General features: G+C 50.0%; 1 protein-coding gene across 1 annotated transcript in view; it reads right to left on the bottom strand.

The window, feature by feature from the left end:
- Positions 1–20,121, bottom strand: part of PLBD2 (phospholipase B domain containing 2) — a 31,981-nt gene extending 11,860 nt beyond the window's left edge. Inside the window, exons 1-5 of the mRNA XM_032240563.1 lie at positions 19,802–20,121; positions 8,825–8,918; positions 5,430–5,588; positions 3,564–3,664; positions 3,132–3,346 (exon numbers count right to left, since the gene is read on the bottom strand). Coding sequence (XP_032096454.1) covers positions 3,132–3,346; positions 3,564–3,664; positions 5,430–5,588; positions 8,825–8,918; positions 19,802–20,091 — 859 coding nt within the window. The 5' untranslated portion in view covers positions 20,092–20,121. The remainder of the gene's footprint in view (positions 1–3,131; positions 3,347–3,563; positions 3,665–5,429; positions 5,589–8,824; positions 8,919–19,801) is intronic.
- Positions 20,122–26,833: the final 6,712 nt, after the last annotated feature.

Raw genomic sequence — 26,833 nt, 5'->3', positions numbered from 1 at the left:
AGATCGCGCCATTGCACTCCAGCCTGGGTAACAAGAGTGAAACTCCGTCTCAAAAAAAAAAAAAAAAAAAAAAATCAGGTAACACACTACAAAAGCAAGCAGTTGAAGATCTCAGAGGACCTCATCTGTTTATACTTTTAGGGCTAACAGAGGTTTCTCCCCTAAAAGGAGTCTGGCACTTTGGTACCTTCTTGGTTGGATCACTTGAGGTCAGGACCAGCCTGGCTAACATAGTGAAACCCATCTCTACCAAAACTACAAAAATTAGCTGGGCATGGTGGTATGCACCTGTAATCCCAGCTACTCGGGAGGCTGAGGCAGAAGAATCACTTGAACCCAGAGGTGGAGGTTTCAGTGAGCTGAGATCGCACCACTGCACTGTAGTCTGTGTGACAGAGCAAGACTCTATCTTGCAAAATGAAAAAAAAAGAAAGAGAGAAAGCAGAATAGAGGTGATGCTGGGGTGGGGTGTGCCTGGACAGGGATATGAGGGAAGCCTCTAGGGGCTGGGAATGTTCTGTTTCTCCAGCTGGCTGCTGTACATAGGTGTGCTCCACATGCAAGAAATGCAAGCTATACACTTTCGGTGTATATGATGCCCTGCGGAAATGTCAATTTAGAGTGGACTTGAATTTCAGTGAGTGGACGTTAGGTTGTTAGCAAACCGCTGTGGCAGCAGACTTGCTTATACACACTCCCCGTGCAGAAGCTGCAATGTCTCTCTAGGGACAGACTGGAGTCAGAAAATTGCTGGATCACTGGAGTGACGGATTTTGAATTTTATTAGATGCCAGCTGGATTCCTCTTAAAAGTAGCTGTGCCAACACATACTCCCATTAGCAACAAATAAGGCTGGACACTTCCGCACCTCCTCACCAGCTCCTGGTCCCATCAAGTTTTTACATTTGGCCAGGAAGGAGGTACTGCAAATATCCGGCAGTTGGTACTGCAATCCCTGGGGTTGATGCTGGGGCCTGCGATGAAGGACGTGGCACTACGGAGGACTTTGGCCTTGACTGTAAACTTTTGTTTTGTTTTCTTTTTTTTTTTGAGATGGAGTCTCACTCTGTCGCCCAGGCTGGAGTGCAGTGGCACGATCTCAGCTCACTGCAACCTCCGCCTCCTAGGTTCAAGCAATTCTCCTGCCTCAGCCTCCCGAGTAGCTGAGACTACAGGCGCCCACCACCACATCTGGCTAACTTTTAGTATTTTTAGTAGAGACAGGGTTTCACCATGTTAGCCAGGATGGTTTCGATCTCCTGACCTCGTGATCTGCCCACCTCGGCCTTCCAAAGTGCTGGGATTACAGGCATGAGCCAACATACCCGGCCTTTTTTTTTTCTTTATTAGAGACAAGGTCTTGCATTGTCACCCAGGCTGGGGTGCAGTGGCGTGATCACCGCTCACTGAAGCCTCGACCTTCTGGGCACAAGCAATCCTCCTGCTTCGAACTCCCAAAGCGTGGGGATTACAGGCATGGGCCACCATGCACAGTCAGTTTTCATATTTGACAGGAAGAGTATATTCACGCATGCCCTGCAGTTGGTTGTTAGCAAAAATAGCTCTAATTTTTCCCATGCCTGCATCCAAGCCATGTGCAATGACCCTGCAGTTTCTCACAGCAAATGGTGAAGCCTGTTCTCCCACCTCTTGAGTCTCAGCTGGCCACCAGACTTATTTGGGTAAAGAATGCTATGTCAGCCAGGTGCAATGGCTCATTCCTTTAATCCCAGTACTTTGGGAGGCCGAGACAGGCAGATCACCTGAGGTCAGGAGTTCAAGACCAGCCTGGCCAACATGGCAAACCCCATCTCTACTAAAATTAGCCAGACACAGTGGCACACCCCTGTAATCCCAGCTATTCAGGAGGCTGAGGCAGGAGAATTGCTTGAACCTGGGAGGTAGAGGTTGCAGTAAGCTGAGCACTGCACTCCAGCCTAGGCGACAGAGTGAGACTCTGTCTAAAAAAATAAAACAAAATAAACACTGTGTCAAGCCAGGTGTGGTGGCTCACACCTGTAATCCAAGTACTTTGGGAGGCCAAAGTGAGCAGATCACTTGAGGTCAGGAGTTCAAGACCACTCTGGCCAATATGGGTAAACCCTGTCTCTACTAAAAACATAAAAATTAGCTAGGCATGGTGATACATGCCTATAATCTCAGCTACTCAAGAGGCTGAGGCAGGAGAATTGTTTGAACCCAGGAGGCAGAGGTTGCAGTGAGCTGAGATTGCACCACTACACTTCAGCCTGGGCACCAGAGCAAGACACTGTCTCAAAATTTAAAAAAATAAAAGAATGCTGCGTCAGTTTCACCAAGGCCTCAAGAGGTCTTCACCACATCCCACCCCAATGCCACATGAACAGGCCTGTGCTCACCTGCTGATGATGGCCCAGCTGTCCCCATCACCCTGGCTGACAGTCAATCCCAGACAGGAGAATGAGGCCAACCCAGGCCAGCCAGCCCCCCCGAGCTGACCTGCCAGTGGACTGCAGATGAATCAGTGAGCCTAGCCAGGATCAGCCTGGCCCAGCCCAGAAAACCAAAACCACCCAGCTGACCCACAGAGGCAGGAACAAAAAATAAATAGTGGTTGCTTAAGCTTCTGTTATTTTAGATTTTGGGGTGGCTGATTAAGCAGCAATAGGTAAAATTTAAAAGGCAATAAACATGTATAAAAAGATGCACTGGCTTGGCGCAGTGGCTCACGTAAGTAATGGCAGCACTCTGGGAGGCCAAGTCGGAAGGATCACTTGAGCCTGGGAGTTTGGGACAAGCCTGGGCAACATTATGAGACTCTGTCTCTTAAAAAAATAAAAAAATAAAGAAACAAACTGAGTGTGCTGGTACATATTTATAGTTCCAGATTCTTGGAAGGCTGAGGCGGGAGGATAACCTGAGCCTGGGAAGTCAGGGCTGCAGTGAGCCACGACTATGCCACTGTACTCCAGCCTGGGCAGCAGAGCAAGATCCTGACTCAAGAAAAAAACAAAAACAGGATGAACTCTTGAAATGTGCCTACAGTGACTCCATGTGTTGGAAGGGTTTCCAAGGCCCACACCTCCTAGGACCACCCCCATGTGGGTGCCCACCCACTTGCTCATCCCCCAGACACACCCACAGTCACTTACCCTGGGGGCCTTCCCGGAACTGGAGCCAGTACTTCTTGATGACACGCAGCATGTGCTGGTAGTTGTTCCAGGTGTCGTGGGCAACAAGGAGGTCACGCCGGCCGGGCAGCAGCTTGATGAGGGCAGAGCAGGAGCCGGAGCCCAGGGCAGATTTGATCTTGGTCTTGTTCAGGGCCAGCTCCAGGTCTTCCAGATCCCCAGAGAGCTGCAGCAGGCTGAGGAGGGCCAGGGCACCAGGGGGTTACCATGCCACTGTGGGTGCTGTTATGTTCCCATTTTGCAGAGGAGAAAGCTGAGGCTCTGGGAGATCAGCTGACTGTTCTGAGGCCACAGAGCCAGGCAGTGGCAGGGTTGACGCTGGAATCCAGGTCTGTCCAACTATGAGCGTGTGGCCCTTCTTCCCACCCTGTCCACTCTGGGGGTGGCACTTACAGGAACCCCAAGGGTTTGATGGTGAACTTCCCAGCTGGGAAGCTCACACGGCCTTCGTAGCTGTCCTCCAGGCCTTTCAGCTGCAGGAGGGTCAGCCGCACCTAGGGGAGGGGGCAGGGGCAGAGGGAGGGTGAGGCCTCTCCTTCAGGCTCACGCCTTCTTCTTCAATGGGAGGGGCTCTGGCCTGGGGGTTCAGACAGAGCAGGAGGCCTGGGGGTACCCTCCAGACTCCAGCCAGCTTTGACCCCCCCAAACTACCATCCACCCCTCCATGCTGAGTATTCTCCTGCTTTCCATGAATTAACTCTATGTCTCTGCCCTATGGATGCGTGGTGGATGTGTTAATCTGCCCTACTTAAGAGCCTAGTTCAGAAGCCATCTCTTCTAGGATGCCTCCCAGCCTGGCCTGGCCTCTTGCCAACTGCTCCTGTTCTGAGTTCAGTACTGACTATATTGCTTCCTCGGGTACCTGTCACATGCATCTGACTTCTCCCCATTGTCATCGTTTTGCCTCAACATCCTGTAACCATAAAGTATCATCAGTGCGTCCCTCATGGAGCCTTGGCGAGGGACACCAGGCACTTAGTAAGCATCTGCAAGATGGATGGGTGGGCTGTTGGATGAATGGATGGGTGGATGTACGTATGTATGGGTGGATGGGTGGCTTGACAGGTGGAAGGTGGATGGATGCATGGGTGAGTGGGTAGGTGGATTTGTATATATAAGCATGCGTGGGTGGATGGATGGATGATGGATGGATGGGTGGGTGGGAGAATAGATGGGTAAATGGATGGGTGGAAGAGTGAATGAATAGATGGAGGTAGATGGGTGAGTGGTGGGTGGGTGGATGGATGAATGGATGATGGACAGATGGATGGATGGATGGATGGATGGGAGAATAGACAGGTAAATTGTTGGATGGAAGAGCAAATGAATAGATGGAGGTAGATGGCTGAGTGGTGGGGGGGTGGGTGGATGGATGATGGATGGATAGATGGATGGATGGATGGATGGGTGGGACAATAGACAGGTAAATGGTTGGATGGAAGAGTGAATAAACAGATGGAGGTAGATGGGTGAGTGATGGGTGGATGGATGAATGGATGGATGGGTGGGCAAATGGATGGATGGATAGATAGATGCCTGATGGGTGGATGGGTGGGTGGTAGATGTGTGGAACGGACAAGTAGATGGGTGGGTGGTGGAAAAGGCTGTCTTAATAACGGTGTGAGTAGGGGGGTGGGTGAACACTGAGAAGTTCTACAGAGGAAAATGGTGCAAACTTGGCCTAGGCTAGGCAGACATGCTAACAGGCATTGGCAGCCACTTGACAGAGCGTCATGTGTACTTCACTGTAAGCACCTGACATTAAATAACTGACTTTTCCAGTGATGGCCTAGCCAGTGGCCCCAAGGCAGAGCACCTGCCTGGCCTCTCCGTTAGCTGCCAGCTGATCAGCAGCTCCCTCAAGGAAAGGAAAACGAAATTCACTGTGCCCGGACTCTCTGGGATTTTCCAGCTTTCCCCTTCCTCTCTTTCTCATACTGTATTTACTTGCATCCAACATAGCCAACCTACCAAGCAACCTCCCTTGTATGCAAGTAAAACACCATGCTAACAGCTGACTCTGTTTTCAGTCATTCTTTGACAGTAAGTAGGCTAGGGTGGATGGCTGGAATTCCAGCAAGTGGACAGATGGAGACTGGACAGATGGACATGTGGCAGGTCAGCTAGGAGGGTGGAGAAGATGATGGACATGCGGTGGCTGGGCCACTGGACATGCCATGAGGCTGGCCAGGACAGCAGGGGACAGGACGGCTGGCCAGCTGGAAGCCCCCTCCCACCGAGCATGGCAGCTGGGCTCACCTGGTGCCAGTAAGCTGAGTCTGGGTTTGACTGCATCTCCTCCTGCATCCACTCCAGGTTGGCCTCCAGGAAGCTCTTGAGCCTCTCGCAGTAACCGACTTCATACTCGAAGGGGCCGCAGTAATTCACCACGGTGTTCATCCAGTGCATGTAGATGAGCTGCGGGGCAGCGGGTGGGTGAGGTGGGGGCGGGCAGCTGGGGTGCTCTCTTCCCTGAGAGCCCCATCCAGGCTGCCCCAAAGCAGAGGCTGCTGGCGTGGCCACCTGAGCCCTTGTTCATGCCATCCTCTCCCTGGAGGTTCCTCTTCCTGCCCAGCTCTGCCCCGGTAGGGACCCCAGGCCCCTGGAAGTTGCCCTGAGAGCCTTTAGCCTGCAAAGCCTGTACCTGGTGGCACCACCTCTGCTACTGGGACCCCAATCTATGTGTTCAGCTAGTCAATCAATGAATGTTTTTTTGAGTACCTATTATGTTCCAGCCTACGCACTGAGGACACAGCAGGGAACAAAACAGCAATACCCCTGCTGACTCCACCAGGCAAGAGAATGCCACGCCAGTTTCACCCAGACCTCATGTGGCCCTCTGCACTTCCCACCCAAATGCCACCTGGATGAGTCTGGGCTCGCCTGCTGGGGGACAAAAGACCATGTAGCCTGGTCGTCCCCATCACCCCAGCTGACAGAGAGCCAGCCCCCAGACATGTGAACAAGGCCATCCAGGCCAGCCGGCAGACTCAGGAGCATCAGTGAACCCAGCCAAGAACAGCTGCCTGGCCCAGAGTAACACAAGCCACCCAGCTGGCACCCCAGGAGGAGGGGAGTGGCCGCGGCCGCTCTACGGAGGGGGCTCACTACCCATAGCTGGTGGTAATGACCACCCTTTCTATGAACTGGCACGTTCAACCCCCACAACTCTGTAAGGAAGGGGCTATTATCACTGCTCCCACTTACAGCTGAGGAAATCAGGGCACAGGTTAAGTAGCTTTCCCAAGGCCACCCAGGTGGTGAATCAAAGAGCCATGACTGGAATCCACATTAAGATGGGGCTTAAGCCGGGCATGGTGGTGTGTGCTTATATTCTCAGGTACCTGAGAAGTGGAGGTGGAAGGATCGCCCGAGCCCGGGGTTTTGGGGCTAGCCTGGGCAACACGGGAAGGTGCGCTCTTTCCCCTTCACCTCCGGGCGTCTCAGATTCACCCATTTCCACTGCTTTGGTAACGCTGCCCTGCACACCTCCACCTAGTTAGCTATTCACCTGCTCGGGGCATTTTAAAGACATTTTGGGGCTGCTTTGAGCACCTCATGCACACCCCTGGGTATGCATCCCCTCTAGGGTATACACCCAAGCAGGAGGGCTGCTGGGTCCTAGGGCACATGCAGGTTCAACTCCACAAGTTGATGTCAAATTATTTTCCAGTTTGGGTGACCCAATGCACACAGTCATCTATATCATGGGAGACGGCTGTCACTCCACAGCCTCACCTACTTCGTGTGTGTGTGTGTGTGTGTGTGTGTGTGTGTGTGTGTGTGTGTGTTGAGAAAGGTTTCACTCTGTTATCAGGCTGGAGTACAGTGGTAAAATCCTAGCTCACTGCAGCCTCCAACTCCTGGGCTCAAGCAATCCTTCCTGCTGGACCTCCCAATGTCCTGGGATTATGGACAGGTGCTCTGCTTTGGGCCGCTGGTTAGGCCATCAATGGAAAAGTCAGTTATTGATGGAGTCCCTGGAAGATGGCAGGCGTTTACTGCGAAGTACACATGACGATGCCTGTTAGCATGTCTGCCTAGCCTAGGCCAGGTGGCTCACACCTGAAATCCCAGCACTTTGGGACGAGGCGGGCAAATCACTTGAGGTCAGGAGTTTGAGATCAGCCTGGCCAACACGGCAAAACCCCATCTCTATGAGAAATGCAAAAACTAGCCAGGCGTAGTGGTGTGCGCCTGTAAATTCCAGCTCCTCTGGAGGCTCAGCCATGAGAATCGTTTGAACCCAGGAAGGTAGAGGTTGCAGTGAGCCGAGATCGCGCCACTGTACTCCAGCTTAGGTGACAGAGCAAGACTGTCTCAAAAAAAAAAAATTTACACTAGGTACTATCGATACACAGAAATAATACACAACATATTCTAAGTTATGATGCATGATAATCAAATGAACACCCAAACTAAAACCTAGAATGTTACTGGTACCATTGAGCACCCCCTAAGCCCCTGCCTCCTCCACCCCTAGAGGTACCCACCACCCTAAATGTGGTAGCTATTATTCCTTTTCATTCATTCATTTATATTGAGATATAGTCTGCATACCATAAAATTCACCATTTAAAAATGTATAAATCAGCTAGGCGTGGTGGCTCCCACCTGTAATCCTAGCACTTTGGGAGGCCTAGGTGGGCGATCACTTGAGGTCAGGAGTTCGAGACCAGCCTGGTCAACATGGGAAAAACCCATCTCTACTAAAAATATAAAAATTAGCTGGGCATGGTGGCGCATGCCTTAATCCCAGCTACCTGGGAGGCTAAGGCAGGAGAATTTCTTGAACCTGGAAGGCAGGGGTTGCAGTGAACCGAGATTGTACCACCACACTCCAGCCTGGGCAACAGAGCAAGACTCTGTCTCAAAAAAAAAAAAAAAAAGTATAATGCATGGTTTTTAATGTATTCATAAGGTTGTGCAACCATCACCACTCTCTAACTCCAGAACATTTTCATCATCCCAGAAAGAAACCCCCTATCCATCAGCTGTCACTCCTCATTCCCCCCAAGTCCTGGTACCCGCTAGTCAGCTTTCTGTCTCTGTGATTTGCTAATTTTGGACTTTTTTTTTTGAGACAGAGTCTTGCTCTGTTGCCCAAGCTGGAGTGCCCACCCAGCCTCTGGACATTTTATATAAATAGAATCGTACAGTATGTGCCCTTTTGTGACTAGCTTTTTTCCTTAGCATGTTTTCAAGGTTCTTTCATGTTCTGGTATGTCAGTCCTTCATTCCCTTTTATGGCCCAATAAACTTACGCTGTATGAGAGATCACGTTTTATGCATCCATTCATCAGGAGCTGGGCACTCGAGTTGTGCCCGCTGCCTTTTGTTCAGCTGCTTTTACTGCATGTGATGAGTCCCTCAACAACATATTATTTTGCTTTACTCGTCATTGAGCTTTATAAAAATTAACATCATCCATTCAAGAAGTGAGCAATATCAGAAGCAGGTGAGAGCCAGGCGCAGTGGCCAGCCCCTAGTGTAATTTTCTAAAGAATGCATGTCCACTTTTTCTCCCCAGCTAGGTGGAAGGCAGCGGCAGGAATGAGGGGGCCTATTCTGCATATATCTCAAAAGCCCCTGGAGAACACACTGCTAGGGGTGGGGGCAGGGTGGGAGCCCCATGTCCACGCTTCAGCCCTTACCTCCTCTGACACAGCGGCCTCCACCACGCCGGCTGCGTAGGCCTGCAAGCTGTCATTGTATCGGCCACTCGTGTCCACCTCCAGAAAGGCCCACCTGGAGGGGAAGGAGGGGACACTCAGTCAGTGGCAGAGGCCCCCAGCTAGTCGCACGGCATCTCCAGGCTTGAACCATGAAAACGACACAGCGGTCAGCAGATGCTCACGTGAATCTCCGTCTGTCCGTTTTTGCAAGCTCGCAGGATTAAATCCCTCCAATAGGAAGTACTGGCTCAAAGGCCAAGTGTATTTTTAATTTTTGTAGATATTGACAAACAGCCTTCCCCAAAAATGCTGGACCCGTCTACATTCCCTCACCCACAGTAACACCAGCTAACATCCATTGAGGATGAGATGCTGGCTCTGTGCCAAGCCATGTTCTAGCCACTTTCATGTCCATTAACTAATTGAGTCCCTGTGATAATCTTATAATCCTCCAAGGTGGGCAGGGTTATCATCCCCATCTTGTCCTCTTGCAGAAGAGGAGGAAATTAAAACACAAACTTATGTCACATGCCACCCTCATTCCCATGTCCATGCCCTCTGCCATGTGACTGCATTCCTCCACCAATAGCCAAATGTCCTTGTCTGCTCCTTCATTTGTGTTTGGTTGTGTCATGTGACCTGCTTTGGCCAATGGGATGTCGGTGGAATTGACAGCATGCTAGTTATAAGATTAGCCTTCAGGAAGCCTCACTTGCCCTTTCGTGCCTCTGCCATCACCATGGGAAGAACATGCCCCCGCCAGCCTACTTGTCCTAGAGATATGAGAGTCACACAGGCACACCAAGTCTGCAGAGCTGCAGCATGAAGTAGAGCTGCCCCATGAGGATCAATGCTGTTTGTTTAAGCCGCTGGGTTGGGGCTGGTTTGTTACACAGCACTGCTGCCCAATACTAGCAGATACACCTGAAAGGTCATAGAATTGTGAGGGGCAAGATTCACTTCCAGGAAGGCTGGCTCCCACGCCTCTGAAGGAGCACACCTCCACCTCTGATATATATGCAGGTCATCTGCAGGCCTGGGTAGAAGGCAGGTTCTGATCAGGTCTGTGATGGGGTCTGAGACTCCATAGTTTTTTTCATTTTGTTTTGTTTTTTCTTCCTGAGACAGAGTCTGGCTGTTCCCCAGGCTGGAGTGCACTGGCATGATCCTGGCTCACTGCAACCTCCGCCTCCCAGGTTCAAGCGATTCTCCTACCTCAGCCTCCCAAGTAGCTGGGATTACAGGTGTGAACCACCACACCCAGCTAATTTATTTGTGTATTTTTAGTGAGAGACAGGGCTTCACTATGTTGGCCAGGCTGGTCTTGAACTCCTGGCCTCAGGAGATCTGCCCACCTCAGCCTCCCAAAGTGCTGGGATTACAGGCATGGCCACTGCACCGGGGTTTTTTTTTGAGACAGCATTTTGCTCTGTCACCCAGGCTGGAGTCCAGTGGCATGATCTTGGCTCACCACAGCCTCCAGCCTCCCAGACTCAACTTATCCTTCCACCTAAGCCTTCTGAGTAGCTAGAACTACAGGCATGCACCAGCACACCCAGCTGGTTTTTGTATATTTAGTAGAGACGGGGTTTCACCATGTTGGCCAGGCCAGTCTCGAACTCCTGACCTCGGGTGATCCACCCGCCTTAGCCTCCCAAAGCGATGGGATTACCCGTGTGAGCCACTGTGCCAGGCCTCTGCACTTCTATGTAGCCTCCAGGTAATGCTAGCACTACCAGTCCTAGAACCGCAGAAGGTCATAGACTGAGTTTCTAGAATGAGCAAACTTCCATTTGCCCACCCCCTCATTAAAATCACGACTAGCAAACAAGCTGTTAGTTGCAAAAGTTCCAAGGTGTTTACGATGTTTAAATTAGTTAAGTTACATATATTTTCTTATTTTTATTGGTCATTTCTACTTCCCTGTTTCATGTCCTTTACCCATTTTTCTCTAATGGGTTTTTGAAATCTTTTCTTATTGGTTGGTGCAATTCCCTGTATACATTAGCCCTCTGCTTGTCACTAACATTGAAAATACGAGGCTGAGCACAGTGTTCTTCCCTGTAATCCCAGAACTTTGGGAGGCTGAGAATTTGAGGAATTCTAGACCAGCCTGGCCAACACGGTGAAACCCTGTCTCTCCTAAAAATAGAATAATTAGCTGGGCGTGGCGACACACTCCTGTAGTCCCAGCTACTCAGGAGTCTGAGGCAGAATCACTTGAACCTGGGAGGTGGAGTTTGCAGTGAGTCAAGATGGCACCACTGCACTCCAGCCTGGGTGATAGAGCCAGACTCCTGACTCAAAAAAGAATAAAAGAAGGGGAGGGGACAGGAGGGGAAAAAAGGGAGGGGAGGGGAGGGCGGGAAAGAGAGGGGAGGGGAGGAGAGGGGAAGGAGGGGAAAGGAGGGGAAGGGAGAAGAGGGGAGGGAGGGGAGGGAGGGGAAGGGAGGAGAAGGGAGGGGAGGGGAGGGAGGGGAAGGGAGGGGAGGGGAGGGGCCAGGTGCAGGGGCTGATGTCTGTAATCCCAGCATGTTAGGAGGCCAAGGCAGGAGCATCACTTGAGGCCAGGAATTCAAGACCAGTCTGGGAAACATAGCAAGACCCTATCTATATGAAAATAAAAATAAAAATTACAGGTGCAGTGGGGTGTGCCTGTAGTCCCAGCTATGCAGGAGGTTGAGACAGGAAGATCACTTGAGCCCAAGAATTTGAGGCCGCAGTGAGTTACGATCATACCATTGCACTCCAGCCTGGATGACAGAGACGACCCTGTCTCTAAATAATAGAAAACATGTTTGTATTTTATTTGGTTTTTGCATTTGTTCTTGCCATATAGACGTTTTCATTTTTATGTGGCCAGATCAATATTTTCCTTTATGGTCCTGTATATCATTTTTGCTCCAAGGACACAAAAATATTCAGTCATGTCATTTCTATAACTAGCTGGGGGCAGAGGGGAGCATTTTTAAAGGCAATTTCTAGTAAGAAAATGAGGGCAACAGGAAGACACTAAAGAGACCTTGAAGAAGCTACAAGATGAGGAAGAGGCAGGCTCGGCCAGGGCTGTCTCGTGGGAAGTTAGCTAAAAGCCATTGAACACTTCCAGGACAGGAATAGCTCAGCCTTGGACAGGGAAAGACTCAAAAATCCGCTCACCTGATACCTTCAGTAAGCAAGCCTTTTTGAGTGCCTACTGGGTGCCAGACATTGAGGTGTCTAAGGATGAATGATGTTCATCTCTGGCCTTCAAAAAGCTAGTGGCAACAGAAGGGAATGACATGAAAACAGATAAGGACATAACAGGGTAACTATTATGACAGAAAAAGGAATGAAGTGTCAAGGAGGTGTCCTGAGGAGGTATACTGCTGCTGCTACAATTTTCTGAGTACAATCTGTGACGGCATCACAAAATAGGTGACAGCTGTTCTGGGTTTTGAAGTTTACATAAGAGTTTGCCAGGTGAAGAGAAGCGGGAAAGTAAAAGGAGGAACCCTGAGTTCTGAATGTTCCAAAGCAAAGAACTCTGGAGACGACAGGGTGGAGATGTGGGGATCTTTAGTGGGGCCCGGATACGGGGAATTACAATAGCCCCAGAGCACTCAGATGTTTATGTATCTCTAAATTCTTCCAAAAACAGGCCGGGCTCGGTGGCTCACGCCTGTAATCCCAGCACTTTGGGAAGCCGAGGCAGGCAGATCGCTTGAGGTCAGGAGTTCGAGGCCAGCCTGGCCAACATGGTGAAACCCCATCTCTACTGAAAATACAAAAATTAGCTGGGTGTGGTGGCACGTGCCTGTAGTCCCAGCTACTCTGGCGGCTGAGACACGAATCACTCGAACCCGGGAGGTTACGTTTAGCTCAACGTAATTGTGCCACTACACTCCAGCCAGGGTGACAGAGTGAGACTCTGTCTCAAAAAAAAAAAAAAAAAATCTTCCAACAACCGTATGACATGGGTTTTATTCTCCCCATTTTACAGATGTGGAAGCTGAGGCTCCCACATAATACAGTGAGATGAAGTGACTTGCCCAAGGTCACACAGCAGGTGAGCAGCAGAGCTGAGACTAACATTCTTGAGTGCATGTTCTGCGCCTCGAACTCAGGTTTGTGGGGAGTGTTGGGGTCAAGGAGGTATAGTTCTTATCAAATGCAGATGCGAGCCATGAACTTAAGGCTAATGACTCACATCTCATCACAGATGAGGACAGAAAAACACAAGGGAAAGGAATGAAGATTTTAAATTTCAAGGAGAATAGAAGACCAGGAGTTTGGGCTTGTGGGTCCCTCCGACTTGGTTTGAATCCTTGGGCAGATCCCTTATTGGTTGTGTACCCTTTGGGCAAACTGCTTTAACTCTTGGGGCCTCAGTTTCCTCATCTGTAAAATGGGCAGAGTGACTCTCTCTTCAGAGGACTACTGTGGCATGTGCCAGGAGGGAATGCACATTATGCGCTCACTAAGTATTTGTCTCATCAAGAATCTGAGAGGGGATGGCATAGTGGCTCATGCCTGTAATCCCAGCACTTTGGGAGGCAGAGGTGGGGGGATCGCTTGAGGCCAGGAGTGAGAGACCAGCCTGGGCAACAAAGCGAGATCCCCCTTGCTACAAAAAAATACAGAATAAATTAGCCAGCTGTGGTGGTGCTTGCCTATAGTCACAGGGGGCTGGGGCTAAGGTGGGAGGATCGCTTGAGCCCAGGAGGTCGAGGCCGCCGTGAGCTGCCAGCACGCCACTGTTCTCCGGCCCAGGCAACAGAGCAAGAGGCTTTCTCATTAAAAAATAATCTGAGGTGGGCCGGGCGCGGTGGCTCAAGCCTGTAATCCCAGCACTTTGGGAGGCCGAGGCGGGTGGATCACGAGGTCAAGAGATCGAGACCATCCTGGTCAACATGGTGAAACCCCGTCTCTACTAAAAATACAAAACATTAGCTGGGCATGGTGGCGCGTGCCTGTAATCCCAGCTACTCAGGAGGTTGAGGCAGGAGAATTGCCTGAACCCAGGAGGCGGAGGTTGCGGTGAGCCGAGAACGCGCCATTGCACTCCAGCCTGGGTAACAAGAGTGAAACCCCGTCTCAAAAAATAAATAAATAAATAAATAAAAAATAATCTGAGGTGGGAGTTTGAGGAGACCTGATGAGTGTGGTGATGGGAGAAAGGTGATAACAGGGCCCAATATGCAGATCCCCTCATGAGAAAAGCAGGCAGTGGCTCAAAGGAGACCTTGGGCAAACTGTGTAAAACCGAAAAGCTGTGCAGCCTCGAGCCCCAGTAGTAACTGAGCGAGCGGCCAGTGGCCTCCTCCAGGGCACCCTTGGTGAGAGCTTCCCCTCCAGCAAGGGTGGGCTCAGCTAAGGTGTTGGCACTGAGGCCCTGGAGATGGGCGGCGGTTAGGAACGCATTCCCTGGCCAGGTGCTCATACAGACCTGCAGAGATGGGCATAAGCGCCCTTCTTCACAGCAGCACTTTTCTCCAGAGTCAGAAAAGCTGGGCCCTCCCGATACGCCCATCATTAGGGGCCTGATACAGTAATCTAACCACACATGCCATGGCGGTCTGCACGTGCCGATGAGCAAAGAGGTCAGAGACGAAGTTCAAAAAAAGGAAGAGAAGTCCAGATGGTAGGCACAGGCTAAGCCCACATGTAAATGCATCACACACACGTGTGCCTCTACATATATATGCATGCAAGAAGGTTTAGGCCTCTTTATGCATAGAAAATTCTGGAAGAAAGAGCTAAAAGTGTTTATATCTAGGAAAAACTATATGGGGAGGTTTTTATATCCCATCCTCTCTTTCTAAACCGCTAGAAATTTGAGGGGTTGGCCGGGCGCGGTGGCTCAAGCCTGTAATCCCAGCACTGTGGGAGGCCGAGGCAGGTGGATCACAAGGTCAAGAGATCGAGACCATCCTGGTCAACATGGTGAAACCCCGTCTCTACTAAAAATACAAAAAATTAGCTGGGCATGGTGGCGCGTGCCTGTAATCCCAGCTACTCAGGAGGCTGGGGCAGGAGAATTGCCTGAACCTGGGAGGCGGAGGTTGCGGTGAGCCAAGATCGCGCCATTGCACTCCAGCCTGGGTTACAAGGGCGAAACTCCGTCTCAAAAAAAAAAAAAAAAAAGAAATTTGTGGGGTTTTTTTGAGATAGGGTCTCGCTCTGTCACCCAGGCTGGAGTGCAGTGGTGTGATCACAGCTCACTGTAGCCTCACCTGGGCTGAAGCAATCCTCCCGCCTCAGCCTCCGAGTAGCTGGACCTATAGGCACACACCACCATGCCCAGCTAATTGTTTAATATTTTTTGCAGAGACAGGATCTCACCATGTTACCCAGGCTGGTCTCAAACTCCTGGGCTCAAGCAATCCTCCTGCCTTGGCCTCCCAAAGTGCCGGCATTACGGGCACAAGCTACTGCGCCTGGCCAGAAAAGCCCTGTAGAGTGTATCTATCATTAGATGCGCTTATTAAAGACTACTCTTTGGCCAGGCACAGTAGCTCACTCCTGTAATCCCAGCACTTTGGGAGGCTGAGGTGAGCAGATCAGCTGAAGCTGGGAGTTCAAGACCAGCCTGGCCAACATGTTGAAACTCCATCTCTACTAAAAATAAAAAAATAAAAATAAAAAAAATAGGCAGGTATGGTGGCACACACCTGTAATCCCAGCCACTAGGGAGGCTGAGGCAGGAAGATCACTTGAACCCGGGAGGCGGAGGTTGCAGTGAGCCAAGATCATGCCACTGCACTCCAGCCTGGGTGACAGAGCGGATTCCATCTCAAAAAAATAAATAAATGAAAAGACGACTACTCTTTATTCAGAGAGTATGTCCTTTCTGCTTGCTTGCTCTAAAATTGCTCTAAAATCTTTTATGAGATAAATACTGACAGGGGTTGACAAATGCTGCTCTGCTTTGCTTTTAATGCACTCGCTTGAGAAAAATTAAAAGTTGGCAGCTGAGGCCGGGTGCGGTGGCTCAAGCCTGTAATCCCAGCACTTTGGGAGGCCGAGGCGGGTGGATCACGAGGTCAAGAGATCGAGACCATCCTGGTCAACATGGTGAAACCCCGTCTCTACTAAAAATACAAAAAATTAGCTGGGCATGGTGGTGCGTGCCTGTAGTCCCAGCTACTCAGGAGGCTGAGGCAGGAGAATTGCCTGAACCCAGGAGGCGGAGGTTGCGGTGAGCCAAGATCGCGCCATTGCACTCCAGCCTGGGTAACATGAGTGAAACTCCGTCTCAAAAAAAAAAAAAAAAAAAGTTGGCAGCTGGAGGCCTGTTTTCTCAATCTTTTTTTTTTTTTTTCCTGGAAAGTCCGTGGGCCACGCTGACTTCACGCCAGGGGCAGCTAACGTCTCTAAGATGACTCAAGAGTCTAATCAAGGTGCCCCTTGAAAGAGGGGACATTTGAAAGTCAGACCACTGATATGAGATGAGCAGAGGACCACAAATACTTCACAAGTATCGGCACCCCACTTCCACAGAGCAGTATGGCTGTGGACGCTGTCCATTATGTGGGATGCCCCCGTATCTGTGGCTATCACTTCTATCTCAGCCTTTTTATTTTCCTTGAGATAGGGTCTCACTCTGTTGCCCAGGCTGGAGTGCAGTGGTGCAATCACGGCTCATGGCAGCCTCGACTTCCTAGGCTCAAACAAGTAGCTGGGACCACAGGCATGTGACACCACACCCGGCTAATTTTTTAATTTTTTGCATAGATGGGGTTTCATCATGTTGCCCAAGCTAGTCTCTAAATCCTGGCCTCAAGCCATCCTCCTGCCTTGGCCTCCCAAAATGCTAGATTACAGGCGTGAGCCATCGTGCTTGGCCTCCTTTCTCATTCTTGATGGTAGAGATTCATCTTTTGTCATTATTCAAAGAAACAGCCAGACCTTATTTATCCATTTTACTGGGCTGTTTTTGCCTGTTGGTTGGTGGATTGGGGATGCTTCCTGGTTTACTAATTTGTAATTCCCTCTTATTTTGATTCACTTCCTCTCTCAGTGGGATGGTGATTTACTTCAAGCAGCCTCATAGATGCTGGTCAGTGGGATCAGATCAAGGAAGGAAGACAAAGTAAGGTTGGAGGATACAGCTTCCCCAGGACCAAGGCCAGAACTAGACTAAGGCAGGCTCTGCTCCCAGTGACATCTCTGATCTCCAAGCACCAAATCCTAAATGTTTCCAGGCTGTGTGGTTGGCCCAAAGTCAGATACAGCACAACTGAAAGAAGGGGCTGAGCCCAGTGGCTCAAATCTGTAATCCCAGCAGTTGAGGGTGCTAAGGTGAGCAGATCTCCTGAGCCCAGGAGTTCGAGACCAGCCTGGGCAACATGACAAGACCCCATTTCTACAAAAATAAAATAAAAAATTAGCCAGGCATGGGGGTGTGTATCCATAGTCCCAGCTACTTGGGAGGCCGAAGTGGGAGGATTTCTTGAGTCCAGGAGTTCGAGGCTGCATTGAGCTATGATCACACCACTGCACACCAGCCTGAACGGCAGAGTAAGACACTGTCTCAAAAAAATATATATATTTAATGAAAAAAGACAAAGGATTAAAAGAAAAAAAAAAAAGACAAAGGATTATGGAGTAGGGAGAATTTATCCTGACAATCCCAGGATCCCCAGTGGCAAAATCTGGAGATTTCACCAGAAAGAAGGAGGGATCCCAATTCTGAGAAAACAGAGGCATCGAATCCCTGACTCTCACTCTCTGAAACAAGACAGAGTCCCCCAGAGATCAGAGATTCTGCTGATCAGGAGCCAGGACACCTCCAATGGCTTGCTTTCATCTGACCCTGAGTCTTCAAGTGGCTGTCTCAGAGGGCCTCAGTGTCCTGCCTGTGAAATGGGGCTCCCTGTATGGTTTTCCCTCCATCAGAGCCTCAAGTGCTGGCAAACTCAGAGGGAAAAGGGCATGTGAGCATAAGAGGAGAGGATGAAAGAGTGCCGAAAACAAGTCAGAAAGGCAGAGGTGAGCGGATCACCTGAGGTCAGGAGTTCGAGACCAGCCTGGCCAAATGGTGAAACCCCACCTTTACTAATAATACAAAAATTAGCCTGGCGTGGTAGCACACGCCTGTGATCCCAGCTACTCAGGAAGCTGAGGCATGAGAATCGCTTGAACCCAGGAGGCAGAGATTACAGTGAGCCAAGATCATGCCACTGCACTCCAGCCTTGGCAACAGAGTTAAATTTTCTCTCAAAAATAAAAAATAAAAATAAACAGCGGTGCTTTCCATGACCCCAATGAATTTCCATGACCCTTTTGGCCCTACCTTGAGATAAGAGAACAGGCTCAGAGAGGTGAAGGGATTTGCCCAAGGTCACCCAGCAGAGGGGCTGAGCCTGGAAGAACTTTCCATCCAGCAGAATCAAGGAGGCCTTCTCTTCACTTCTGTGTTTACCATAGTCAAGAGCAACACAGCCCAGCAGGGGCCTCCGGAGGCCAAAGCCCCCTCCCCATGCTGGGTGTCCCTGTGCCTCCTCCCCTGCACAGTTCTGTCATGCCCTCTTGTTTCTGCCATGCAGGGCCAAAAACATGAGTGAGTCAGCAAAGAATGGGTCACCAGATCCCAGAGTCCCAGCAGGCTCCACGGCCAGCCACAAAGCTTCAGTTCCCTCCATAGATGCCAGCTCACTCTGTGGCCTCCTCTCCCTGGGAGCCTTCCCAGATTGGCTCCACCTGGCTCCTGTGTCTGCAGCAAATATCTCCCCCAAATCTCACATCTATTTGATACCCCCCAAGTGCCACCAGAATGGGGGTGTCCTCCACATCCTGTGTCTCCCAGCATCTGCAGAAGTCAATGCATGCCAGCAAAACGGATGGCAGCTGCAGTGGGAGGAGGCCCTTTCTGCAGGAGGGGCCACCGTGGTCTGAGTGCAGACCACATCCTGGGCATATCCTAGTGCTAGGGTTCCCGAGTGTCATCTGGGCACTAGGATAAGTCCAATGCACCCCGGGTTCCCTAAAATCCCCCAGCACAGCCTGGATCCCATGCCTGGTTCCTGCTGACAAGGCTTTGAAGCTGAGCCCTCAGTTTCCCTTCTGTCACTGTCTCTCCCACTGAGTAGGGACCCCCACATTGCTCAGCTGTGTCCCTAAGGCCAAGCACCAGGATAATGAATAAATGAATAGACGCTAGCCCTGTACAGAACCTGCTCCACACGACCACCCAACTAGAGCACATCCTCAAAATCTGGGCCACAGATGGGGAAACGGGAGCCCAGACAGGCGGAGGAGTTAGGTGAGACTCACACATCAGAATGACAGCCTGGGTCCCAGCAATACAGATGGTGAGCATGGCTGCCAAACACAGCGTCCAGCCAACGACTTCCCCTTGAACCAGGACACAGAAGGCAAGAAAGGAGCAGAGCCCTAGCAGGGTACTAAGTGGGTCTATGTGAATTTAGGGACCCTCTGCTTTTGGACTGGCCTGGAACCCCTGCTCAGCCCTGGCAGTGGTAGGGAGGCAGGGGGCTGGCACCCATGAGCAAGCCACAGCCAAGCAGGTGAGAATTAGCCTCCTGTTGAGTTCTCATCACCCCTCAAGCCTGGAGGCAGGGGACTGGCCTCCATGGGGAGAGGAGGCAAAGTCTGGGCAAGGGGGCTAGTCCCTGTGGGAATAGAAGTTATTGTATTAGCCACCAGCCATGGACCTGATCCAGATGCAGGCACTGCGGCCTCGTGGTGGGGAACTGGCATCTTGAGGACAGAAGTACTGTCATCACCGGCTGAAGTCAAGGGACTAGCCCTATGAGGAGAGGGATGCTGCAGGAGCCCCCTCCCAAACAGGGAACTGGTTCACAGTGTGGTGCTGTAGCCTTGGGAGTAGCTAACCCCCAGGAAAACGGGCGCTCCCACCGGGCACGAGGCCGGTCCCGGGCACAAGCGAGGTCCGGCGCCCACACAACCCCCTCCCCCGATGACCCCTCGCGGGGACGGGCCAACCCTTACCCGGTCTCGTGGATGGCGTTGGTGAGGTTGGCCCAGGCCACGGCGTCAGGGTGGCGGCCGTCCACCAGAAGCAGCTGGCCCGCCGCGGTGTCCAGGACCACCGAGCGGCTGCCGGAGGCGCGGGGGACAGACCCATCGCGTGCCCAGCGGCCCCCCGGAGCCGGGATCGCCCTCGACAGGCCGCTCAGGAACAGCCCGGCTAGCAAGGCCAGCACCAGGGCCAGCGCCAGCGCCCGCGTCAGGGCCAGGGCCAGGCGGCTGCTGGGGGAGCCGTACATCTGGCCCACCATGACAGCGCCGCTGCGCTCAGACAGCCCGGATCACGTGACTGCGCTCCGCCGGGGGCGGGGGCGGGGGCGGGGGCGGGGCCGAGGGCGGGGCAGGGCTTGAGAAGAGCCTTTCCGGGGTGGGAGGGGCTGGGGAGAGGGGAGGCCTACGGGGCAGGACGGGGCGGGGCAAGAGGCCGGGGCGGGGAGGGGGGCGGGGAGGGGGGCGGGGCCCATCCCACCTTAAAGGGCCCGGTTGCCCCTTCCACCTACTCAAACCCAGTTTAGCACACGTCCCCCAAACTTTTTTTTTTTGAGACAAGGCAAAATCTCGATCTGTCGCCCAGGCTGGAGTGCAGTGGCGCGATCTCGGCTCAATGCAACTTCCGCATCCCTGTTCAACCGATTCTCTGGCCTCAGCCTCCTGAGTAGCTGGGATTACAGGTGAGTGCACCACAGCCAGCTAATTTTTGTACTTTTGATAGAGATGGGGTTTCGACATGTTGACCAGGCTGGTTTCGAACTCCTGACCTCAGGTGATCCACCCACCTCGACCTCCCAAAGCGCTGGGATTGCAGGTATGAGCCACGGTGCCTGGCCAGATTTATTTAATGATATTTATTTGCCATTTATTTAATACAGTTATCTAATGCAGAGTCTTTATTCCAATTTTTCCTATTGTCCCCCAAGTGCCGGTTTTTACATGTGTGTGAGAAAAGGCTGTCTACCACTCAAAACTTAGATGCCACCGGGGACGGTGGCTTCACGCCTGTAATCCCAGAGCTCCGGGGAGGCCAAGGTGGGCGGAGTGCTTGAGTTCAGGAGTTCAATACCAGCCTGGGCAACATGCTGAAACCCCATCTCTACTGAAAATACAAAAAAATCAGCCGGGCATGGTGGGGTGCACCTATAGTCCCAGCTAATCTGGAGACAGGTGGGAAACTCACTTGAGCCCGGGAGGTCGAGGTTCCAGTGAGCCAAGATTGCAACACTGCGTTCCAGCCTGGGGAACAAGAATGAGACCCTGTCTCAAAAAAACAAAAAGAAAAGAAAAAACACCTCGATGCAATGAAAGATTAATGCATTTGACTATATAAATTTTGTAACTTTTTCATGTCAAAAACCTCAATAAGCAAAGTCAAAAGACATCTGACACACTGGGAGAAAGTATTTGCAACATATATCAACATATATCATAACCCTAAGATATCAGGAACTCTTCACATTTGAAAGAGAAGGCCAGGTGAGTGACTCATGCCTGTAATCACAGCACTTTGGGTGGCTAAGGTGGGAGGAGTGCCTGAGCCCAGGAGTTTGAGACCAGCCTGGGCAAACTTGCAAGACTCTGTCTCTATGAAATATAAAAAATTTGCTGAGCTTGGTGGTACATGCCTGCAGTCCCAGCTACTGGGAGGCTGAATGGGGATGATTGCCCGATCCTGGGAAGTCGAGGCTGCAGTGAGTTGCGCTCCAGCCTGGGTGACAGAACAAGACATTGCCTCGAAAAAAAAAAGAAGAAGAAGAGGAGGAGGACGAGGAAGAAAATTTGAGAGGGAAAATGTGAAAACCAGATGGAAAACATGGGCAAAAAATATCAGCAAATAATTCATGAACAAAGATGTCGACGTGATCATTATATTTATGAAAAATGTTTGCTTCATTCACTATAGGCGAAATGCAAATTAAAGCTACACTGAAAATAAACATTCAGAGAAATATACAGTGAGAGAATGCACCCTTCGGAGTAACATAAAGCTATGCTCCAGAGGGGCTAACCTCATGCTTCGTGTGAAAACAAACTCTATACCTAACTATTAAAAAAAGAAGAGGCCGGGCACGGTGGCTAACATCTGTAATCCCAGCACTTTGGGAAGCCGAGGTAAGTGGATCACGTGAGGTCAGGGGTTCAAGATCAGCCTGGCCAACATGGTGAAAACCCATTTCTACTAAAAATACAAAAAAAAAATTAGCTGGGGGTGGTGGCATGTGCCTGTGGTCTCAGGTGCTGGGGAGGCTGAGGCAGGAAATTAGCTTGAACCCAGGAGGCAGAGGTTGCAGTAAGCCGAGATCGCGCCACTGCACTCCAGCCTGGGCGACAAAGCGAGACTCCATCTCAAAAAGGAAAGAGAAGAAGAAAGAAATACACAGTGAAAACAGAGTGCATGTAAAAACTGGTGAAATCTGAATAAGGTCTGTAATTTAATTTTTTTATTTTTGTTTTCTTGGGTTGGAGACAGAGTCTCGCTTTGTTGTCCGGGCTGGGATGCAGTGGTGCAGTCACAGCTTACTGCAGCCTCAACCTTTCAGGCTCAAGCGGTCCTCTCACGTAAGTCTCCCGGGTAGCTGGGATTCCAGGCATGCACCACCACACCTGGCTAATTTTTTTGAATTTTTTTTGAAGAGACGGAGTCTTATTTTGTTGCTTGGCTGGTCTCAAACTCCTGGGCTCAAGCGATCCTCCCACCACGGCCTCCCAAAGTGCTGGAAGTCATAATTTAAAGTACCAAATTAGGTCGGGTGTGGTGATTCATGCCTATAATCCTAGCACTTTGGGAGGCCAAGGCAGGCAGATTACCTGAGCTCAGGAGTTCAAGCCTAGCCTGAGCAAGATGGCGAAACCCCATATCTACTAAAAATTAAAAAAAAAAAAAATTAGCTGGGCATGATGGTGCACCCCTGTAATCCCAGCTACTCAGGAGGCTGAGGCATGAGAATTGCTTGAACCTGAGAGTCGGAGATTGCAGAGAGCTGAGATTGCACCATTGCACTCCAGTGTAGGTAAGAGTCAGACCCTGTCTCAAAAAATTTTAAAAAGTAAAAAAAAAAAAAAAGTACCATATCCAAGTCAATTTCCTGATTTTGATAATTATACTCTGCTTATGTAAGTTGTTATCACTGAAAGAAACTAAAGAATACATGGGAATTGTATTTGTTTTCAAAAACAAAAACTTTAAATAAACTACACTGAGATATCATTTCTTCCTATGAAATTAGAAAAACAGTTTAGAAGCTTGACAGCATATTCTGGGTGAGCCTGGGGAAACAGGCCTGTGTGCATTGCTAGTGGGTATGCAAAAGGGAGGAACAGTAACATTTAACACCGTGGGCCTCTACCTCTGACCCAGCCATCCCACCTCTCGGTATTTATCCATAAGGTTATTTATTGCAGTATTGTTTGTAATTTTAAAACTATTGGAAACACTCTCAAGCCCATACATAGAAGCTTCATTAAATAAACCACAGAACGGTTGAGAAATGGAATAATATGCAGCTATAAAAAAGAATCAGGGCTGGGTACGGTGGCTCACACTTGTAATCGCAACACTTTGGGAGCCTTAGGAGGGTGGATCACCTGAAGTCAGGAGTTCAAGACCAGCCTGACCAACATGGAGAAACCCCATCTCTACTAAAAATACAAAATTAGCTAGGCATGGTGGTGCATGCTCATAATTCTAGCTACTTGGGATGCTGAGGCAGGAGAATTGCTTGAACCTGGGAGGCGGAGGTTGCGGTGAGCCGAGATCACCCCATTGCACTCTAGCCTGGGTAACAAAAGAGAAACCACATCTCAAAAAAAAAAAAAAAAAAAAAAATGAGGAGGCTGGGTGCAGTGGCTCATGCCTGTAATCTCAGCACTTTGGGAGGCCTCGGCAGGCAGATAACTTGAGGCCAGGGGTTCAAGACCAGCATGGCCAACCTGGTGAAACCTCTTCTCTACAAAAATACAAAAATTAACTGAGCGTGATGGTGGGCGCCTGTAATCCCAGCTACAAAGGAGGCTGGGATACAAGAATCACTTGGACCCTGGAGGCGGAGGTTGCAGTGAGCTGAGACCACACTACTGCAATCCAGCCTGGGTGACAGAGTGAGACTCTGCATCAAAAAAAAAAAAAAGAATGAGGAAATTGTAAACTGAATTGGAGCTACTACCAAGACACAGTGTTAATAAATTGAAAAAAAGCAAAGTACAAAACAGTGTATACACATACACCCACACATAAAATACTATCTTTTGTGGAAGAAAGAAGGGGATATATAGTTTACTTGAATAAGGATAACCAGAAAATAATGAAATTGGCTCCCTAAGGGGGTGGGTGGGAAATGAGTGGAAAGGTTAGGGGAGGGAATTACATTTCCCTGAGTAGATCTTTTTGTATAGATTTGACTTCTGGATATGTGTTGATATTTTGCATACTTAAAAAACATGAGGCTGGTCCAAAGGTAGTGAGTTATGTCAATGAATTCTTCAGTCAATTATAGATCAAACTCCTTGTTCTACTCTTTTCTCCTTTCTCACTACTGCACTTGACTACTCATAAAATAAAAAAATTAAAAAAAAAGCAATCTGAGTGTGGCGGTTCTTGCCTGTAATCCCAGCACTTTGGGAGGGTGAGGTAGGTGGATCACCTGAGGTCAGGAGTTCAAGACCAGCCTGACAAACATGGTGAAACACCGTCTCTACTAAAAATATAAAAATTAGTCATGTGTGCTGGTGGGCATCTGTAATCTCAGCTACTTGGGAGGCTGAGGCAGGAGAATTGCTTGAACCTGAGAGGTAGAGTTTGCAGTGAGCCAAGATCATGTCACTGCCACTGCATTCCAGCCTGGGTGACACAGCGAGACTCTGTCTGCAAAAAAAAAAAAAATCAAGCTGGGCATGGTGGCTCATTTTGGGAGTCTGAGGTGAGAGGATCACTTGAGCCAGGAGCTGAAGACCAGCCTGGGCAACATAGTGAGACTCTATCTGTGACAACAAACACACCAAAAAATCCATCCAAATCATCAGAATAGAGAAAACCCTGAAAGATGAATACAAAGAGAAACAAATAAGCCTGACTGTATTTCAGATAAACATAAGCACACTAAATGGGATTGGGGGTCTGGGGAGAAGTAACCCGAGTAACCTTTTTTTTAAAGACTGATCTCGCTGACTGCAATCTCCCCCTCCCGGGTTCAAGCAATTCTCCTGCCTCCACATCCTGAGTAGCTGGGATTACAGACGTGCGCCACCATGCCTGGCTAATTTGTGTATTTTTTGGGGAGGGGGAGGGGAGCCTCACCATTTCCGCCAGGCTCGTCTCGAACTCCTGACCTCAAGTAATCTGCCAGCCTTGGCCTCCCAAAGTGCTGGGATTACAGGTGTGAGCTACCTCACTTCTGTAGTAACTTTGTATCACAGTTCTTCAACTGCATACTTTCAATCTAAGGTAGGAAGGGAGGGAGGAAGGGAGGAAGGAAGGTAGGAAGGAGTAGAGGGAGACAGGAAGGGCAACTGAATCTTAAATTATTTTTTCTTTTTTTTTTTGAGAAGGAGTCTCGCTCTATCACCCAGGCTGCAGTGCAGTGGTGCGATCTCAGCTCACTGCAACCTCTGCCTCCTGGATTCAAGCAATTCTCCACCTCAGCCTACTGAGTAGCTGGGATTACAGACGCCCATCACTAATTTTGTATTTTTAGTAGAGACGAGGTTTCAGCACATTGGCCAGGCTGGGCTCAAACTCCTGACATCAAGTGATCCGTTTGCCTCGGCCTCCCAATGCTCTTGGCTTACAGGTGTGAGCCACCGTGCCTAGCCTGAATCTTAAAGTTTATGTTGTAGGGTTTGTTTTTTTCACAATAGTGTGAGTATAACAAGTTTGAAACTACTCTCTGTGTACTGTAGGATTAAGCAAATTAATTAATGAATATAGTGCCGATTTGGGATCACCAAGGAAAAGAAATATATATACAAACATGGAGAGCCACAAGCCCGGGAAGCATACCGCGATATTAGGCTGGAATCGGAGGTATTAGCAGGAACTCACGACTTTTCATATTTATATGTCAAAATCGGGAAACATGTCTGTGTCATTCCTGGCTCTGTCCACTGAAAGACACCGGGGCAATGACACCCCAGAAACAAACAGTGTAGGCCAGGTGCAGTAGCTCACACCTGCAATCCCAGGACTTTGGGAGGCTGAGGCAGGAGGCTCGCTTTAGGTCAGTAACTTGAGACCAAACCGGTCAACATAGTGAGACCCTGTCCTACCAAAAAATAAAATAAAATAAATCAGCCAGTATTACGGCATGCACCTGTAGTCTCAGCCTCTCAGAAGGCCGAAGTAAGAGGATCGCTTGGGCCTGGGAGGTCAAGTCTGCAGTGAGCCATGGCTGTGCCACTGCACTCCACCCTGGGCAGCAGAGCAAGACAGTCTCAGAAGAAAGAGAAAAAAAGAGAGAGAAAGGAAGGATGGAAGGAAGAAGGAAGGAAGGAAGGAAGGAAGGAAGGAAGGAAGGAAAGAAGGCAGGCAGGCAGGAAGAATGGGAGAGAGGGAGGGAGGAAGGGAGGAAGGAAGGGAGGGAGGGAGGGAGGAAGGGAGAGGGAGGAAGGAAGGGAGGGAGGGAGGGAGGGAGGCAGGAAGGGAGGGAGGGAGGAAGGGGAAGAGAAGGAGGGAGGGGAAGGGAGGGAGGGGAGAGGGGAAGGGAGGGAGGGGAAAGAGGAGAGTGGGAGGTAGAAAAAGAAAAAGAGGAAAGGCAGAAAGGCAGGACAGAAGGAAGACAGAAAGGAAAAAGAAAGGAAAGGAAAGGAAGAAAGAAAGAAAGAGAAAAAGAAGAGAGAAAAAAAAGAGGGTGGGAGGGGAAGGAAGGAAGGAGAGAGAGAGGGAGAGAAACAGAATAAAGAAAGAGAGAGAGAACGAGAGGAAAGGGAAGGAAGAAAAAAAGGAGAAAATAAAAAGAAACAATGAACGCACCCGGTGCCCAGATCCTTGTTTCCACTAAAGGGATT

Source organism: Sapajus apella, unplaced genomic scaffold (assembly GCF_009761245.1).
Source record: "Sapajus apella isolate SASKATOON/1434 unplaced genomic scaffold, GSC_monkey_1.0 scaffold2, whole genome shotgun sequence".
NCBI classification, from domain to species: domain Eukaryota; kingdom Metazoa; phylum Chordata; class Mammalia; order Primates; family Cebidae; genus Sapajus; species Sapajus apella.
The sequence above is the reverse complement of the archived record's forward strand: the minus strand, read 5'-3'. Positions and strand labels throughout refer to the sequence as shown.